This window comes from Pseudophryne corroboree, chromosome 9 (genome assembly GCF_028390025.1).
Source record: "Pseudophryne corroboree isolate aPseCor3 chromosome 9, aPseCor3.hap2, whole genome shotgun sequence".
NCBI lineage: Eukaryota > Metazoa > Chordata > Amphibia > Anura > Myobatrachidae > Pseudophryne > Pseudophryne corroboree.
This window is the reverse complement of record NC_086452.1, coordinates 108,991,601-109,011,735: the sequence shown is the minus strand read 5'-3', so window position 1 is coordinate 109,011,735 and position 20,135 is coordinate 108,991,601. Positions and strand designations below refer to the sequence as shown.

Here is a 20,135-nt window from a genome sequence, read left to right as displayed (position 1 = left end):
TCAAAAGATAAAATGTTGGTACAAAGAGCTCTTTTATGTTTGAGCTTGTGATTTAACATGTGCTTTATAGACATTTCAGGGGATGATAGTAACCATCTCACTGGCAAGAAGTGAACTTATTGCTTTCACAAACCGCTACGTTTCATTTTCACAAGTATGTGGGCACCCGTTCTAATTATTTCTCCCATTATGAACAGGTGCATACATTCAAACATATAGCACCTATGCAATCTCCATAGTCAATCAGAGATGGGTTTTTACTGAAGAACCATACCTACCAATGTGACACTGTACTAGGATGCCACATTTCCAGCAAGTCCACTAGTCACATTTCTGCTCTGCTACAGTTGCCCAGGTTAACCGTAAGTGCTGTCATTGTGAAGTGGTAACATCTGGGAAAGTGTTTTGCAAACTTGGTCTTTAAAGAACCCCAACAGTGCTCGTTTTCAAGGTATCCCCGGAAATAATTAGTACCACATGTAGATCTACTGTGTTAAGACTCCCCGCGGCTGTAAATCATACCGATCCCCATACATCAGCAATCAGTTGGGGCAATTTGGAGTTTTGGAGATGATTGTGTAAATAAATCTGCAATTTATGGGGTTCACAGATCGCAGATTCCAATCACAAAGTTATTGGGATTGGTAAATTTGGTTGACCAACATGCTGGATTTCACAGATTAATTGGGGCTGTAGATTGCTAGTATGTGTTAACAATCAACAGATTTGCAGACACATTCTAGTAAATGATCGTATATCTCTGAAAAATATCTGAAATGTATGGGTGCTGATGGATGGCTTGGGGAATCTTTAAATTGGGGGGGGGGGGGGGGGGGAATCACACCTGCACTCCCGCTAGATGGGCTGGAAAACATACATTGTTAGGGTTCTAAGAGGACTGGATTTGAGAAACACTTGTCTAGCAGCTACAGTATAAGCGTGGACGACTGGCCCGTTGAGTGAAGTGATAAAAACGGTCTTCCTTGGTTGCAATAGTTACTACCAGGTTCCAAATTACTTTTGTAAGCAACGCTAACACAAGGACTATTCATTGAGAGCTTCATGGACTGAATTTCAATGGCCGAGCAACAACACGCAAGCATCGGGTCAACATTCGCAATGTCAGAAGTAATGTAAAGCAAACACCATTACTACGGAGCAGTGGAAACACGTTCTGGAGTGACAATTCACACTCCACCATCTGGTAGTCTGACATATAAATCTTAATTTGACAGATAACAGAATACTCCTGACAACAACAACACAAGGGGGAGGAAGAATAATACCAACCTGTAATAATGGTCTGTATCTACTTTTCAGGCAAATCTTAATGCTACATCATGCAGTTACATTCTTCTATGCTTCCAAATGCAACCATTTTTTTTTGGGGGGGGGGGGGGGGGCGCGGGATTCTCTGTTTCAGCATGATAATGGTTTGCCAAGTTTGGTGAGAAACAATTTTAGTGGTTTGCACAGAGCCCTAATCTCAACCTCACCAAACACCTTTGGGATAAACTGTAATGCTGATTCATCACTTGGCATCAGTGCATAGCCTCACTATGGGGTCCATTCATGAAGCAGTGAAAAGAGTGTGAGGCAGTGGAGAAGTTGCCCATGGCTAGCAATCAGCACTGATGTAACATTTATCAAGCACATGCTATAAAATTATACGTAGCAGCTGATTGGTTGCCATAAGAAACTTCTCCACTGCCTTACTTCTCCACACTTTTCACTGCTTCATGAATAGACCACTAACTCTTATTTTTGTTTGAATGGTGTGAATATCTGCAATTGTGTTTCAAAATCTAGTGGAAGCCCTCCCAGAAAACTGGATGCGGTTATAGCAAGGGTGGGACCAACTCCATGCTTATGTTCATGATTTTGGAATTAAATGCTCAACAAATATATATATGGATGTCCACATACATTCTGGCCATGTATTGTATATGTATGACAAAGCTGTAATAGGCAAAGTGTACTCTCCTATAATTGTGGAACTAGGAGTCCCTTGCATGGCTTGTCAATGGGTGGGACATGCTGGTATTTTGTGTTCCACAATAGTGGAGAAGTCACAGATTTCTACAACCGGTTAAAGAAAAAATTTCAAAGTGAGATGAGTGACACAAGGGATAGGGCTTAGTGCATATAATGCATAACATTAGTATCTTAGGACTGGAAGAAACACAAAAGAAATGAGTTTTACCTTTGATCGTGTGACATTAATATGTGAGATAAAAGCCTCTAAGGTTTTAGCCTTTTCTTAGTAAAACAAAACAGTGTCTTTATTACTGCAAACCTGATAATCTCCTTGCATCTCTCTAGCCAGGTAACCTCCCACAGAGAAAAGGATCTGATGAGTGACAGCAATGTTATCTAAATGGTAGATTGTTGCCCATCTTATAAATGAAAACGGCAAAAGTGAGTTAGTAACATTAGGGTTTGTTTTTCCAAAGCTGGGCCACTTTTATGGTCCTGTGACATGTCTGTATGAGAGGTTAGATCAGTGGTTTGTAAACACGGTCCCCAAGGCCCCCCCAACTGTCCTGGTTTTAAGGATATCCATGCTTAGGCACAGGTGACATAATTAGTTCCTCAGTCAGTTTGATTATACCACCTGTGCATAAGCAGTGATATCCCTAAAACCTGGGCTGTTGGGGGCCTTGAGGACTGCGTTTGGGAACCACTGTGATAGATAACGCCCACAATTGATTGAGTAATATGAAATATCTGAAATGTCAAACGATCATTTAAATTGATTTTCAAGTGTATAATAGAACTTCAAGCAAAGTGCCCTTGCACAGATACATCTAGGACAAGTGAAGTGATATATGGGCATAACATGTGATTTACTAAAGAATAGTTTAAAAATTGTGAAATTTTTCTTCATACTGCATTTTTACTGTCTCCAAATCCTATAAAAACTGTAATAGTGACGTGATTAAAAAAAACATGATCCCTATAGTGGCGGTGGCAGTCCTTAAACATGGTCCCTACAGTGGCAATAGCAGTCCTCAAACATAGTCATTAAAGTGAGGGTGGCAGTTCTCCAACATGGTCCCTACAGTGAGGGTGGCAATCCTCCAACATGGTCACTAAAGAGAGGGTGGAAATCCTCCAACATGGTCCCTACAGTGAGTGTGGCAATCCTCCAACATGGTATCTACAGTGAGTGTGGCAATCCTCCAACATGGTCTCTAAAGTGAGGGTGGAAATCTTCCAACATGGTCCCTACAGTGAGTGTGGCAATCCTCCAACATGGTCCCTACAGTGAGTGTGGCAATCCTGCAACATGGTCGCTAAAGAGAGGGTGGCAATCCTCCAACATGGTCGCTAAAGAGAGGGTGGCAATCCTCCAACATGGTCCCTACAGTAAGGGTGGTAGTCCTCCAACATGGTCCCTACAGTGAGGGTGGCAATCCTCCAACATGGTCGCTAAAGAGAGGATGGCAATCCTCCAACATGGTCCCTAGAGTGAGTGTGGCAATCCTCCAACATGGTCGCTAAAGAGAGGGTGGCAATCCTCCAACATGGTCGCTAAAGAGAGTGTGGCAATCCTCCAACATGGTCCCTACAGTGAGTGTGGCAATCCTCCAACATGGTCGCTAAAGAGAGGGTGGCAATCCTCCAACATGGTCGCTAAAGAGAGGGTGGCAATCCTCCAACATGGTCCCTACAGTGAGTGTGGCAATCCTCTAACATGGTCGCTAGAAAGGGTGGTAGTCCTCCAACATGGTCGCTAAAGAGAGGGTGGCAATCCTCCAACATGGTCCCTACAGTGAGGGTGGCAGTCCTCCAACATGGTCTCTACAGTGAGAGTGGCTGTCCTCCAACAGTTACTACAGTGAGGGTGGCAGTACTCCAACATGGTCTCTACAGTGAGGGTGGCAATCCTCCAATATGGTCGCTAAAGTGAGGGTGCTAGTCCTCGAAACAGGGTCACTAAAGTGAAGGTGGCAGTCCTCCATCATGGTCCCTACAGTGGCAGTCCTCTAACATGGTTGCTAAAGTGAAGGTGGCAGTCCTCCAACATGGTCTCTCTACAGTGAGGGTGATAATCCTCCAACATGGTCGCTAAAGTGAGGGTGGCAGCCCTCCATCATGGTCCCTACAGTGACAGTCCTCCAACAAGGTCACTAAGGGTGGCACACAGCTCCCCATACACAACAGGTAGTCCGGTGGCACACACAGCAAAGACAGGCACAAGGCAGCTCTGGTAGGCTACCAGAGCTGCCATGTGTCTTTCTTTGCTGTGAGTGCCACCGGACTACCTGTTGTGTATGGGGAGCTGTGAAAGGCTGCTTGCAGAGGGCACCAGCATTTACATTGTTATACACATTGGGAAGGAGTGCCGCTGGACTGTATATATATATATATATATACACAGGTTGAGTATCCCATATCCAAATATTCCGAAATACGGAATATTCCGAAATACGGACTTTTTTGAGTGAGATAGTGAAACCTTTGTTTTTTGATGGCTCAATATACACAAACTTTTTTTAATACACAAAGCTATTAAAAATATTGTATTAAATGACCCCCAGGCTGTGTGTATAAGGTGTATATGAAACATAAATTAATTGTGTGAATGTAGACACGCTTTGTTTAATACCAAATACAAAATATGAGAGATGTAACTTGCGCCCTGCAGCCGCTTTGTACTAAACCCCCAAAGATCACCACTCTTCGATACACATACAATACAAACAAAATGGGGTAGTTCACAAGCGCTACAATGCGGACAGAACAGAGCCTCTACAACGCTGTCCTAATGTTCAGATATCCCCTCGGTCAGGTTCGCACCTGTAGACTGACCTCCTCTCACAGGGGGGAAAGCATAAAAAGGTTTCTTTTGCACCACCACGAATACATTCGATTCCAGGGGTTATCCTCTCCCTCAGTGTGGGTGCTCACCTTACTACAGGTCCCTATATGCCTTGAAAGGTATCTTTCTCTCTGGACTTCTTATATCTTTATGTGTTCACAACATATAGGGGTCACCCTCTCCCTTCAAAAAGACGCTCACCTTGATAACAGGCCCTATGTTCCTTGAAAGGTTTCTTTTTCCTGTATCCTTCCACCAGACTCTTCTATGAGGCTTAGTAGAGTTTTCACAATGTATATTTTTCCTCAAATATGAAGTCCATTCGGAAAGATATATTAAAAAGTTTTATTCCACATAAAAATCCATCGATGGAATACAACATACAACAATACAAAAAGTTAATATAAAAACCACCCTTAATAGGCAGACTGGGTTTTTCCTTAAACACTACCCCTCAGAAACCGGTCGGAGGAATTCCTCTCAAAAAACAAATAGATATCCCCAGTTTTTAGATCTCCATGTAGGGTAGTGAAAATATGAGTAAACCTTACCGCCTAAGGGCTAAAAAGCTGCTGGTGCCAACGCGTTTCGGATAAAAATCCTTCCTCAGGGCATATGGTACGCTTTGTTTAATGCACAAAGTTATAAAAAATATTGTCTAAAATTACCTTCAGGCTGTGTGTATAAGGTGCATATGTAACATAAATGCATTCTGTGCTTATATTTAGGTCCCATCACCATGATATCTCCTTATAGTATGCAATTATTCCAAAATACGGAAAAATCCGATATCCAAAATACCTCTGGTCCCAAGCATTTTGGATAAGGGATACTCAACCTGTATATATATATATATAGATATATATATATATATATATATATAGAGAGAGAGAGAGAGAAAGAGAGAGAGAGATATAGAGAGAGAGAGAGAGAGAGCACGCGCAATTGTTAGGGGCCCCGCAGACCTGGCCCTGATGTACAGCATTGCCCAGATAATGGTCACCTCTTACATTCTGTGCTGTTGCAGTCCTTGAAGCATACTCCCGTGGTTTCAGACAGGAGGAATGATGAGGGATGAGATCCAGGAAAGCTACAAATTGGTGGAGTTCTGCAGAGTAAGACCGATGCTGGTATAAGAAGTTCAAGGATCAGATCTGGTGGAAATTTACCCTGCAAGGCTCCCACTGCACATCACACAGAAAGAACAAGCCTTTGAATAACAGTAATAAGTGTATTAGAAGCTTAGAGAGATCACCCATTTTTAAATACCACAATTACACCGATTACACTAAAATCTCCCTTAATGTTTGACTTCTATATTTTTAAATTATTGCACATACCAGGATAATCCTCTCATTAGCTACTCACCTGGCCACATTCCCAATCCAGGCTTCATGAGTCACTGACATTAAAGGCTACGGGACGACTGCACAACAGCAGCTTTATTCCTCAGAGTAAAGCAGGCATTGCAGGAAGTTTGTGGCTCAGCTGGTCACAGTGTGGGTGACATATAGCTGTTCGCTTAGTCATGACAGAAGTTATTCAAAGCTCAACTAATACGCAGTTCACTACTAGAACCATTATTTTTCTACTTAACTATAGCTGTCAGATCCCATTCAGAATTACAGCTGCAATCGTTTTAATTAAAGTGCCACAAATGCTTTCTGTGCATATTTTGTGTGCCTCTCAATAGTGAAAAGTGAACACAATTCTTATACAGTTGTCACAGTGATCAATGAAACTATAGCGGTCATGTTACCTATACAATTATGTGAACCAATATACAGAAAAAAAATCACTTGTGAACTTGTAGTTCAGTCAAGCCACTAATGATTGAAGCACTGATAGGCTGGAGGCTCATGTATATATTGAATGGTTCCGCCCACAAAATGTCTGCCTCCACAGCACCACTAATCCCAATAAATACATATAAACACATATAAAGCATAATTAAAACCATTCATACATTTCTTTCTATATTCTTATTTGATTAGATCATGATGAAGTTTAAAAAAACTTCCTTTTAGTACATTAAATATAGGTCAAAGTGTTTTATGGCTTAAAATGGCCTAAGGAATTTGCTTGTAAACTGCAGGATAGTAGGAACACACAATATGTGACATATCTGAAGTCTTCTCTATAATACCTTTTATATATTGGAGGATTGTTGCAATTCATGACCCGCCTGCACTAGTTTAAAATAAATAATGATTTCATAAGGCTGGGTAGATTCAAAGTTCAAGCAGGACAATTACGTACCTATTGATGTAAGGTCATTGCCCAACCTGGGAATGGAAGACAGAATTACACTGCGATCCAATTGCCTGACCCAGCAATTGAACAGTCAGTACAAATTAGCCTCTAAGCAGCTGTGGACAAATTGCTCGCATATCTGTCAGTTTGCCAATTTGGACAAACTTAAATAATACAACATGTACTGTATAGCCAGCTGATGGCTCTGTAAGCATGATGTCTAGTATAAAGATATAAGAAAACTAGGCCTAAGGAGATGTGATGAAACAACAAGCAGTTTATCTAGGGCCTAATTCGGTAAGGATTGAAAATTCTGCTTTCTAGCAGAATTTGCAATCCTTTCACTCGCATGATGGGGGCTGCCCAAAACAGGGCAAGGGCGACCAGCATGCTGTCCGCCGCCCACCCGCTGCGATCACGCTAACATTATAGCGCAATCGCAATTTCAGCATGGTCGCATAAATTATGTAATCCTACTGCCGACGCAGCCTGGCTGCGGCAACAGGAGGCCCGTTGCCATGTTTAAGATCGGAGCGGCTACGTGTGCTGACATGGCAGCTGTCCCGAAAATGCTGATGACATGAACCAATTTCCCTGCCGCCGCCTGCAAAGCTCTGTTGCCTCTACTGTCTGGGATTTTTTTTTTCACCTGCCCAATAAATGACCCATTTTTGCTATTGCGGCCGCAAAAACAAATGGATTCAGGAAGTTATCCCGGATTCTATGGGCGATACTAAATAGTTTCCCCCATGCCTGTACCCGCTGGCAGCTAGTCAGCTGTTTCTGCTGACGAGCACGCTAACATAATTTCAGCTTGTACCCCTTGAGGTGTCAAATTGAAATGATTGAAACATGACCAGTTTGAGCGCTCAAACGGGACTTGTTACATCATGCTCATTAGTTTAGCCAGATTTGGCAGCTTTACGCAAACAACTAAATATAGCTCCCCCGATCTCCAGTCACTGTAGACGGCTGATAGGGTAATATTTAATTGTTTATCTTTCCCTATTTTTTTTTTCTTTGCCAGAAAATGTTTTGGGATTTGTTTTTTTTCGAGCACATCCCCCCCCCCCCCCACCTCCCCAAAAGAAAAATGGCCTGCACTTGAATTGCCTGGAAAAAAAATATCAAGCGAAAAAATTGCGGTAAAGCCCATTTGTTTTTGCCTGGAATATTTTTGGGCACAATTGAATTCCCCCCATAATCTCCGCATGAAAAAATAATTAAAGGCATTTACTTCATTACGAATCTGACCCTCGCCGTAATGTCTATTTTGATTAGTAGTTGGCAAAATATAAAGTAGGACCGACTATATAATTATATAAGGTAAATACGGAGGAAGGAAACTATTTTACCAAGGATTGTAGAAATAAAGATAAATAAGATGCCATAACAATTAAAAAGAAAAAAAAAGAAAAGAAAAAAACAACTGAAATGAAAGTTAAACAATTCTGATTTTACTAAAATGGTTAGTACTAGTAGTAGTATTCCGTTAATTAGCACAAAATAAAGGAATAAGGGCAGTATTTTTCAAGTGCCCTTAATTATTCCAGAGGCAGCCATATGACCAATATGTACGGCAAATAATCCATGCCGTATTAGAGCACAATGGGCATAAATGTGTAGCATTAATACTTGAACAATGAGTTACTATAGTTATAGTAGTTTAAATTACAGTATATATAGTGGATTTTTTAAAAACATTCCTTTTACAACAGCAAGTTTATGAATCCCATAACTCTCCAGTAGATGTAGAACTACAAGTACCAGATACTCAGGGCATGTTGGGACATGAAGTTCTAAGGCCACTTAAAGGCACAAAATGTTTTATAGACATTAGTAACGGTAGCAAATTAAACTGACTAAACAAAAAACACACACACACACACACACACTATATATATATATTGTAAAGCAGGTGAGAACCAGAAGAAAACTGCTTATGATAAAGGCTGTATATTTGGCGTCTACAAAGACAAATGCAGATGTTCAAATATAATAGTGGAATTGTTTTTTTGTAAATCTTCACAATCATTTTCTTTTAAGTATACTGTAGTAACACCATCAAACCAATTGCGTCAGGACACAAGTTGTTAAACATCCAATAAAAACTTCTGCATGAACCCAAAAATGAGTGATAAAAAGGTAAAATACACACATACTAAACAAAGTAAACAACAAAACCTATAAACACAGCACAGTACAAATAAACCAGAGTGGCCATCCTGTTATAAATAAAACATTCCACTACTAATATAAAGTATCAAATAAACTGTGTTTTGAAGCACAATATGCTCAAAAAGCACATTCTTACCATCTACACTACAGCCACAACATACATAAACTACCACTGGCAATGTACACATCTATACATACTCCCGGGCTCAGTAGTAATATCAGACTTAATATATAAACAGAACAAAAAAGCGACTGATATCCGGTCTCCGTATATAAACACCAGCCTGCACTTGCTCTGCAACGCTGCTAAGAAATGACTGGTCTCACAACTCAGATCAAACGTGTGTGTACTAGAACGTAGAGTCACAAATACACAGCTTCACATACTACCTCTTACCTGTGATCTGCATTATGTCCAGGCTTCACATGGCTGAGGTCTGGAAAGAAGCTCACACTAGTTGCCTGCCTGTATGTGCCTTCCTGTGTGAGAACAGCCTCCTACGAGGAATGCAGACAAGCAAGAGAGTCCAAGCCAGTCCAGCCCAATGAGATCTAAGATTTGCCACATCCAAACAATAAGCTGTCTCAGAGCACAAGGAGTGCAATCCTGCCTGGGAAAACACTCTCAGTCAGTGACATTCGAACAATGTGCACTGGTATTCCTCCTATCACTAGCGGGGTGTGTTAGCTTTTGGTGTGTAAGGCGGGGGCAGGGGTGGGAGAAACTCAACTTAAAGCTATTTTACTAGACCAGTTTTTTTTATTTTTTTTATTAGTTTACACTTCAAGCTGCATGGTGCAAATATTTCACCTGTACACAACACAATGATCTGGTCTAATATGATTATTATATAAATGCTATCCTTCCTTTTCTTCTTCACTCCAAATAAAAATTCAAATGTTAAAGTCTGCTTAATTGTAAATGTCAAACTAACAAATTAAATAACAGCGCAAACTGCGTAGTGACCCATAGCAACCAAACAATATGACTTACTTTAATCAATCCAATGCACACAAAGCTAAACAAAGCCAACAAATGTGCGTCTCTGCTGTAAGTGTATACTATGGGTGTACAATTGTGTGCATACTGTAAGATGCCAAGGCTCATACTACACAATTCAGATACCTAATCTGAAACAAAAATTGGAAGCACCTTCTGCAGCATAACAGGCGCAACTGTAGCTTGACTACAATGCCCAGCATGCCTTACCAGAGGCTAGCACAGTACGCTGGGACCTGTTCAACCACTACAGGTTATCAAATGCATGTTTGAGAAACCTGTGACCAGCACTCCACAGACCACAATACTTAATACCCAGCTGCCTCTCCTGAGGGGATGCAGTCAGGTTACCGGCAATCGGGAGCTCTGCGTTCAGGAGACCGATGCCGGAATCCCGACACCCACCCGATATTTCCACTCTGTTGGTGGGTCCAAGCCACCAACCGAGTGTGAATAGAACTTTGCTCGCCACTGGGCCCGATGCGTGGTGGCGAGCACACTCTCTGCCTCGCTGCCAATTTTCCAGCAGACGGGATGCCACTGTCTGTATACGATATCCCGGCATTCTGTCTGCCGGGATATCGTACGTATCCCCTACTAAGAGGAGGATCCATAGACCAGGGAGCAAGGGTGGCACTCCGCGGCTTTCTGACACAATCACCTGCAGTGCATAATTCCCATGTCTTTTACTGTGTCATGCACCTGAGGAGAAAATGCATCAAAAGACATACAGTAATAAATAAATAATATATATATATATATATATATATATATATATATATATATATATATATATATATATATACACACATACACATATATATCCTTTATTCCTAATTGCAAAGTGTGATGTAATATGTTGGCACTGTATAAGTGACTGTTAATAAATAAATAATTGAATGCCACTTTTTTTTCACCTTGAAGTACATTTCACACTGGGCAGACAAAAGGTGATACTTCAGCTATTGGACAGACATTTCCCAGGAGTGCTTCTGGCTAGCATTTATCAAGTGCATTCTGTAACAGGGGTAGGTAGCATGTGGTACTCCAGACGCAGTACTGCAATTTATCCCAGCATGCCTTGCCAGTTTTGTTGTTAGGGCATGCTAAAACTGTGGCAAGGCATGCTGGGACGTGTAGACACCACAGCACCTGGAGTGCCAGTTTGCCTACCCCTGATTTATAAAATGATAGGTAGAAGTTGGTTGGTTGCTATGGGCAACTTACCCACTTGTCAACTGTTTGGAAGATTTGATAAATTCCTTCCTGGATGACAAGATCATTGTAAGAGATGTAGTTCAACAGCCCATATGTCAGGATGCTCAGGCCTAATCACAGACTTGGTGCAGTCTGGCAATAATATCATGGTATGAAGACTTCGTACCACATGTACTTCCCCCTCCCCCTCTCCTCAAATCTCAACTATTGCTCTTCTGTTTCATACACTCTGTTTAGGACAAATCTCATCTACAAGGATTACCCCCTCCCCCTTGCATGGCTGAGTGCCTCCCAGCATGGGGGAGCACTGGGCGAGATCTGCATATGAACGTTTTTTTGTGTCCCATGCCCTCATACACATGGGGACACAAAATTTAAACAAATACACAAAATGTACTTTGTAACAGATTACATTTGGACAAGTGCTAGTTTAGAGGGAATATTTGAGGCAAAATGGTGATGCCAAGCACCGGGGTGAAGAAAACGATTCATATAGGCTCTGTCTCATTTTGCTTTCAATTAAACAAATGCCAGGCGGGCAATATTCACTGCTAATGAGCTGCCCACTTCAACTGCACTTGTTCTTTACAAAAGGTGCTACAATACAATACAATAGCTTGTATTCCAATGTATTACTGCTTATTTATTTTTATTTATTATTTTTAACAGTTCTTCTATAGCTCAGCAAATTCCATTGCGCTTTACAACTGGACACAATTAGAAGACAAAACTGGGTAAAAACACAGTCAGAGGGAGGAGGGACCTGCTCGCAAGCTTACAATCTATGGGGAAATAGGCATTGATACACAAGGATAGGCGCTATCTATTGCACAGTTGTCCACCAGATTGCAAAGGTTATTGGTGGGCTGTATGATATCACATCACAGCAGTGATGAACCAAGGTCAAGAGGAAGGGAAAGTGGAGAATTAAATATGTGGGGGATATGTGTGGAGTGTACTGTGGGGATATAATTGGATGGGAAAGCTATGAAGGTTATGTGAGCAGTTTTGGAATTTGATAAGACTGTCTGAATAGGTGAGTTTTCAGGGAACGCTTGAAGGTTTAAAGACTAGAGGAGAGTCTTAATGTATGTGGTAGGGCATTCCACAGAGTGGGTGCAGCCCGAAGAAAGTCCTGTAATCGTGCATGGGAGCATGTAATTAGTGTGGATGAGAGACATAGATCTTGTGCAGAACGGAGAGGTCGGGTTGGGAGATATTTTGAGATAAGTGAAGGGATGTATGTTGGTGTAGTTTGGTTAATGGCCTTGTGTGTAAGTAACAGTATTATATATTAAATACGGTAAAATACAGGTAGCCAGTGGAGGGACGGATATAGTGGGTCTGCAGACGATGAACGTCTAGCAAGGCAGATTAGCCTCGCAGCGGCATTCAGAATGGATTGTACTGTTCATGTAAATAAATCAGGAAATCCTCACGTTAAAGAGAGTTCACGCAGTCAGAATAATTTGTGCACTCCCCTAGAACGTCCAGGGGTCTCCCAAATTTTTTCAGACATGGATTGCCGCAGTATCACTGATGCCATCTTCAGATGCAGTCAGAAGTACACTTAGGGGGGATTTCAATTAAGTGATCCACTTGGGGGCTATCCAATTAGCCCAAAAGCCAATAGTATTTGGCAGAGAAAAAAAAATCCCAGATAACTGGACCGTTTTGCGATTACAGCCACAAAAACACATGGTTCCGGGAACTTATCCACGATGCTTGTGTTTTTGCGCATAAAAAAAAAAAAAAAAAAACTGGGCTGGAACTGAATTTCCCGATAATAACTATCAGGTAAAAGCCATTGTTTGTTTGCAGGAAAAATAATTGTGACCTGAATTCGTCCCTATGTTGAAAAAAGTTGGGTGAGGGAAGCCTGCACACCATATGCACAGAGAATAATACAAGAACTAATAATACAATAAGTATTATTACCAGTCTTTGAAAAAATAAAATAAAAATACAGGCAACGGGAGGGGTACTTACCTTCCCTTATTCGTGACAGGGGAGCACAATAGCATTCTCTCCCTCCTCTTCCTTCAAGGAGCTACATTGGCGAGGGATCGGTATGAAATACCTCCAATCAAAATCCCGACACCAATTGACCGACGGTCAAAATCCCGGCAAGGTCAAAATCCGGACATGGACAAAATACCAATATTTAAAATATCGACAAGGTAAAAATACCGACATGTAAAATGCAGACAGGTCAAAATACCGACATGCGTTTTTCGTTGTTTTTGTGTGTGTATATGTCAACATAGGTCGACATGGACACCATATAAGTGTACAGAGTCCCCTCGCATGGCGAGCGCGGGCACGGTGCCTCGCTGCGCTCGGCACACTATTATATTCCCCCTTCAGGTCCACTGGGATGGTAAAGTATGAACAAGTCGGTGCCAATGAAAAAACTCATGAAAAACTGATGTCGGTATTTTGTCCTGTCGGCATTTTACATATCGGTATTTTGACCTTGTCGGTATTTTAAATGTCGGTATTTTGTCCATGCCGGGACTTTGACCGTCGGTTAATTGGTGTCGGGATTTTATTGGCGGTAAACTGACTGAATCCCGTATGCGAATGTGCTCTCTCTTGCATATATGCAAAGGGAATATTTCTACAATAAGGCAGCTGTGAAAATGAAGGGTGCTGTTCTGAGGCGTCCGTGGTGCAGCCACGTCTTCCATGGCCTCTTTCAGCTGCACCTGCTTTATACTTTCTGTCAATTGTGGTCATTTGCCGCAAAGAGAATTTATACTTCTGGGCTTATTTTGCCAATAATGAGGCTTTGTACGTTTGGCTGGCCCATATTCCTCAGTGATGTAGTTAAAGCGTTTGCAGTATTTGAGCACCTTAAAATACTAACAATGTAAAGAAAATTCCTCAGATTGGTAGAATAGAAGTCCCTGAATCCCCTGACACACTTGACTAATCACCAGAGATAAGTTTGCTTAAAACAATTATATTACTAGATACCAGATCTGTGCTGTTTTCTACAGATGAGGGCATAAAGGGATTAAATGGTCCATTCATAGGGTCATTAAAATAAAATAGTCCATTCATACTTTCATTAAAATAAAATCACCCATGTCTACGATAAAGTTGATTAATGTGTGGCTGCTTTAAATTGTTTGTAAATTAGTTACAAGCCCACTCTGTGTAGTGCCATCTGAATTAGGAAGCGTTTGTCAATATTGTGTTTCTCTGCTGTTATCAGTAAGTCATTAACGATAAGGACATAGAACACTCAAGTACCATGCACTGGTATATTGTCCTATAAAGGCATTGATCTCACATTACTATGTACTTTTGTCCTCGATTTAGACCTACATTTTAGTAGAGAATCCCCTTCATAAAGCGTTCACTGCATTTCTCCACCCTGTTGCTTCCAAAGCTTTAAAGTGCAGCTGCAGACTACATTATATACTTACACACAAAGTAAGGGCCTAACTAACATGGGTGCAGCTGGGTGTAGTAGGGTATGCTGTCGAACCGCATACCGCCGCCGGAAGCCCGACCGCCGGCATACCGACAGCTGGGCGAGCGCAAACGAGCCCCTTGCGGGCTCGCTGTGCTCGCCACGCTGTGGGCATGGTGGCTATCTATTCTCCCTCCAGGGGGGTCGTGGACCCCCAAGAGGGAGAAAAAGTGTTGGTATGCCGGCTGTCAGGATTCCGGCGCCGGTATACTGTGCGCTGGGATCCCGACAGCCGGCAAACTGAAGATCGCTGCTATGGGGCCTAGAGCTGAGTAGGGCCAATGTTCTCTGTTAAGCTGGGTACACACTAGGCAATATTTTAAACGATATTGCTCATTTTGACCCTTCTGAGAGGTAACTTTTGTTATATCGTCCAGTGTGTACACACAATAAGGTTAACGATGCGTGCACCTGCAGGTCGTTAACGAGGTGTTTTGTCGTCTGTACATGCAGGTCTATTTTGGCTAGATCGTCCAAAACTGCATTTTTGGGGTGGTGGCCGGATGCCATCACTGAACGATATCTTTCAGTGTATATGGAATATATTGTTTGCCCGGGAGCTCAAAGGAAAACACTATGTTGAAACGGCGCACCCCTTTAAGGAGTGCGCACATTTATTTTCTTATTTACAGACTTTTAGATTAAACGGCGCCGTCACACCCACTTTATTAAGCCACGCCCCCACCCCTTTTACAGGGGCCTGGCAGGGGGTCTCTATGCCCCTGTATGGGGCCACAAAGGTTCTGCAAATCTAACAAAGTACATAAACACATGAACAAAACAAGAACAGTGACTTACAGTACAAGACAATATAGGACAAGTAAAAAGTATATAAACATTTCTCCTACGTCCTAGAGGATGCTGGGGTCCACATTAGTACCATGGGGTATAGACGGGTCCACTAGGAGCCACTGGCACTTTAAGAGTATAATAGTGTGGGCTGGCTCCTCCCTCTATGCCCCTCCTAGCAGACTCAGTTTAGAAAATGTGCCGAGGAAGAGCCGGTCACAGCTAGGGAGGCTCCATAGGAGTTTTTCTAGTTTTATTACTTTTATTAAAGTCAGGTACAGTGAGACTGCAGGCAACAGCCTCCCTGCTTCGTGGGACTTGAGGGGGGGGGGAGTAGTGTCCAACCCTGAGAGGTTAATGGCCACTATCTCCACTGACAAGACACTGAGCTCCTGAGGGGATTGATCGTTAGCCGCCCGAGGCGACCGCTCACTCCCGCAGCATGCCGCCACCCCCTAACAGAGCCAGAAGATTCCGGTGGCTAGAGAGTCACCGGCGACCCAGCAAGTGGGGTGCCGGTGTGAATGGCGGCAACAGGGTAGGAGCGCAGTACTAACTGTGCTCCGGAGAGTTCAGTGGTACACAGTGCGGCGCTATGAGGGGCGCCCTGAGCCAGCGCAGACACCCTACACTAGTCACTCAAGGCTGCCAGGGACCCCAGTAACGCTGCCAGCCATACCTCAAGCCAGTATAAATAATTTAAAGTGCGGGAAGACGCGCCATGTTCAAGGGGCGGAGCTTCTCCTCAGAGCAGACCCAGCGGCTTCCAGCGCCATTTTCTCCCTGCAGATACAGCTACAGAGACGCTAACTGGGAGTGCTGTCCCTCCACACGACTCCAGCTATCCAGTGCGGTACCAGGGGGTTGTAGAAGGGGGGGGGGGGGGGGGGGAGGCTGTATATTACTGTGTAGTCTATTAAGGGTACACAGTCAGCGCCAGGTATTTTGTTTACAACTGCCTAATTAAGCGCTGTGTGTGTGCTGGCTCCAAGCTCTGTGTTTCTCTGAAGGTACTTGGGGGGGGAAACTGTGTCTGACTTTCTGTGTGTGTGTGTGTGTGTGTGTGTGTGTCTGTGTGTGTGTGTGTGTGTTCTCTCACACAGCCATGTCCAGGGACTCTTGGGCAGATTTATTAAGCTTGGTGAAGTGATAAGTTGGAAAGAGATAAAGGACCAGCCAGTCAGTTCCTAACTGTCATTTTTCAAACACAGCCTGTGACACGGTAGTTAGGATCTGATTGGCTGGTCCTTTATCACCTTCCACTTTATCACTTCACAGAGCTTAATAAATCTGCCCCTCTGTGTCTTATGCTGCAGAGGAAGTTTTTTCTCCAGAGGAATCCATTCCCTGTACCCAGGAATGTAATGTCTTGTCTCAGGCTTCTATCTCTGAGCCAGAATGGCTGACTTCAATTAAGGGAATGATCTCTTAGATTGCTACTAGGGTGGCTCATACTGAGACTGAAACTCAGGTTTTAAATAACTATATGGCAGTTTGGTCAGGTTCTGTTCCTATTCCTTTTAAAGCCCCTAGCATATACCCAAAGAAACGCGCGCTTGCCCAGATTATACAAGCTGACACGGATACCGACTCTGATACAGTAGACTGTGATGGGGATGTGCTGAGGGGGGCGGCATCCCTTGCAAAGGGGGTGCAGCTCATGATTGAGGCCATTAGAGATGTATTAAACATTACTGACACCACCTGAGCAGGTTGAGGAGGCTTACTTCACAGACAAGAAGAAAGCCTCGCAAACCTTCCCTGCGTCTAAAGAATTAAACGCTCTTTTTGAAAAATCCTGGGAAACCCCGGAGAAAAAATTCCAGATTTCCAAGAGGGTTCTGGTTGCTTTTCCCTTCCCTGACTAGGATAGGAAAAAATGGGAAAATCAGCCTATAGTTGACGCATCTGTTTCCAGGCTGTCAAAAAATAAGATTTTACTCACCGGTAAATCTATTTCTCGTAGTCCGTAGTGGATGCTGGGGACTCCGTAAGGACCATGGGGAATAGACGGGCTCCGCAGGAGACTGGGCACTCTAAAGAAAGATTTAGTACTACCTGGTGTGCACTGGCTCCTCCCTCTATGCCCCTCCTCTAGACCTCAGTTAAGGAAACTGTGCCCGGAAGAGCTGACATTACAAGGAAAGGAATCCAGGGTAAGACTCATACCAGCCACACCGTATAACTTGTGATAACCTTACCCAGTTAACAGTATGAACAAACAACATAGCATCAACCAAAGGATGCCAATATAACATAACCCTTTATTAAGCAATAACTATATACACGTATTGCCGAAAGTCCGCACTGGGGACGGGCGCCCAGCATCCACTACGGACTACGAGAAAAAGATTTACCGGTGAGTAAAATCTTATTTTCTCTAACGTCCTAGTGGATGCTGGGGACTTCGTAAGGACCATGGGGATTATACCAAAGCCTCCAAATGGGCGGGAGAGTGCGGATGACTCTGCAGCACCGAATGGGCAAACACAAGGTCCTCCTCAGCCAGGGTATCAAACTTGTAGAATTTTGCAAAAGTGTTTGAACCCGACCAAGTAGCAGCTCGGCAAAGCTGTAATGCCGAGACCCCTCGGGCAGCCGCCCAAGAAGAGCCCACCTTCCTTGTGAAGTGGGCTTTCACTGATTTTGGATGCGGCAATCCTGCCGCAGAATGAGCCTGCTGAATCGTGTTACAGATCCAGCGCGCAATAGTTTGCTTTGAAGCAGGAGAACCCAGCTTGTTGGATGCATACAGGATAAACAGCGAGTCAGTCTTCCTGACTCCAGTCGTTCTGTTAACATAAATCTTCAAAGCCCGGACCACGTCCAGCAACTTGGAATCCTCCAAGTCACGAGTAGCCGCAGGCACCACAATAGGTTGGTTCAAATGAAACGAAGACACAACCTTTGGTAGAAATTTGCGGACGAGTCCGCAATTCTGCCCTGTCCATATGAAAAACCAGATAGGGGCTTTTACATGACAAAGCCGCCAATTCTGACACACGCCTAGCCGACGCTAAGGCCAACAGCATGACCACTTTCCATGTGAGATACTTTAGCTCCACGGTCTTAAGTGGCTCACACCAGTGGGATTTCAGGAACCCCAAGACCACGTTAAGATCCCAAGGTGCCACTGAGGGGGCTGAATATGCAACACTCCCTTAACAAACGTCTGAACCTCAGGCAGTGAAGCCAGTTCCTTTTGAAAGAAAATGGATAGGGCCGAAATCTGGAACGTTATGGACCCTAATTTTAAGCCCATAGTCACTCCTGACTGTGGGAAGTGCAGGAATCGACCCAGCTGGAATTCCTCTGTAGGGGCCTTCCTGGCCTCACACCAAGCAACATATTTTCGCCATATACGGTGATAATGTTTTGCTGTCACGTCTTTCCTAGCCTTTATCAGCGTAGGAATAACTTCATCCGGAATGCCCTTTTCCGCTAGGATCCGGCGTTCAACCGCCATGCCGTCAAACGCAGCCGCGATAAGTTTTGGAACAGACAGGGCCCTTGTTGTAACAGGTCCTGTCTGAGAGGCAGAGGCCATGGGTCCTCTGTGAGCATTTCTTGCAGTTCCGGGTGCCAAGTCCTTCTTGGCCAATCCGGAGCAATGAATATTGTTCTCACTCCTCTTTTTCTTACAATTCTCAGCACCTTGGGTATGAGAGGAAGAGGAGGAAACACATACACCGACTGGAACACCCATGGTGTTACTAGTGCGTCCACAGCTATCGCCTGAGGGTCCCTTGACCTGGCGCAATACCCGTTTAGCTTTTTGTTGAGGCGTGACGCCATCATGTCCACCTGTGGGAGTTCCCATCGATTTGCAATCAGCGTGAAGACTTCTTGATGAAGTCCCCACTCTCCCGGGTGGAGGTCGTGTCTGCTGAGGAAGTCTGCTTCCCAGTTGTCGACCCCCGGAATGAACACTGCTAACAGTGCCTGCACGTGATTCTAAGCCCAACGAAGAATCCTGGTGGCTTCTGCCATCGCCACCCTGCTTCTTGTGCCGCCCTGTCGGTTGACATGGGCCACTGCAGTGATGTTGTCTGACTGAATCAGCACTGGTTGGTCTCGAAGCAGAGGCTCCGCTTGGCTTAGGGCGTTGTATATGGCCCTTAGTTCTAGGATATTTATGTGCAGACAAGTCTCCTGACTTGACCACAGCCCTTGGAAGTTTCTTCCCTGAGTGACTGCCCCCCAACCTCGGAGGCTTGCATCCGTGGTCACCAGGACCCAGTCCTGTATGCCGAACCTGCGGCCCTCGAGGAGGTGAGCACTCTGCAGCCACCACTGAAGAGACACCCTGGCCCTGGGGGCCAGGGTGATCAGCCGATGAATCTGAAGATGCGATCCGGACCACTTGTCCAACAGATCCCACTGAAAAATCC

At 43.7% G+C, this 20,135-nt stretch overlaps 1 protein-coding gene across 5 annotated transcripts in view; it reads right to left on the bottom strand.

Moving 5' to 3' along the window:
- RASAL2 (RAS protein activator like 2) overlaps positions 1–20,135 on the bottom strand; it is a 544,136-nt gene that overhangs the window by 176,218 nt on the left and 347,783 nt on the right. The window contains exon 1 of one of the 5 annotated variants that reach the window (XM_063939726.1): positions 9,654–9,757. The exons of 3 other annotated variants lie outside the window; for them this stretch is intronic. In XM_063939726.1, the coding sequence (XP_063795796.1) occupies positions 9,654–9,666 (13 nt within the window). In that variant the 5' untranslated portion in view covers positions 9,667–9,757. Of the gene's footprint in view, positions 1–5,835; positions 5,969–9,653; positions 9,758–20,135 lie in introns of those variants that run through there. One more of the 5 variants, XM_063939727.1, reaches the window with a different exon arrangement.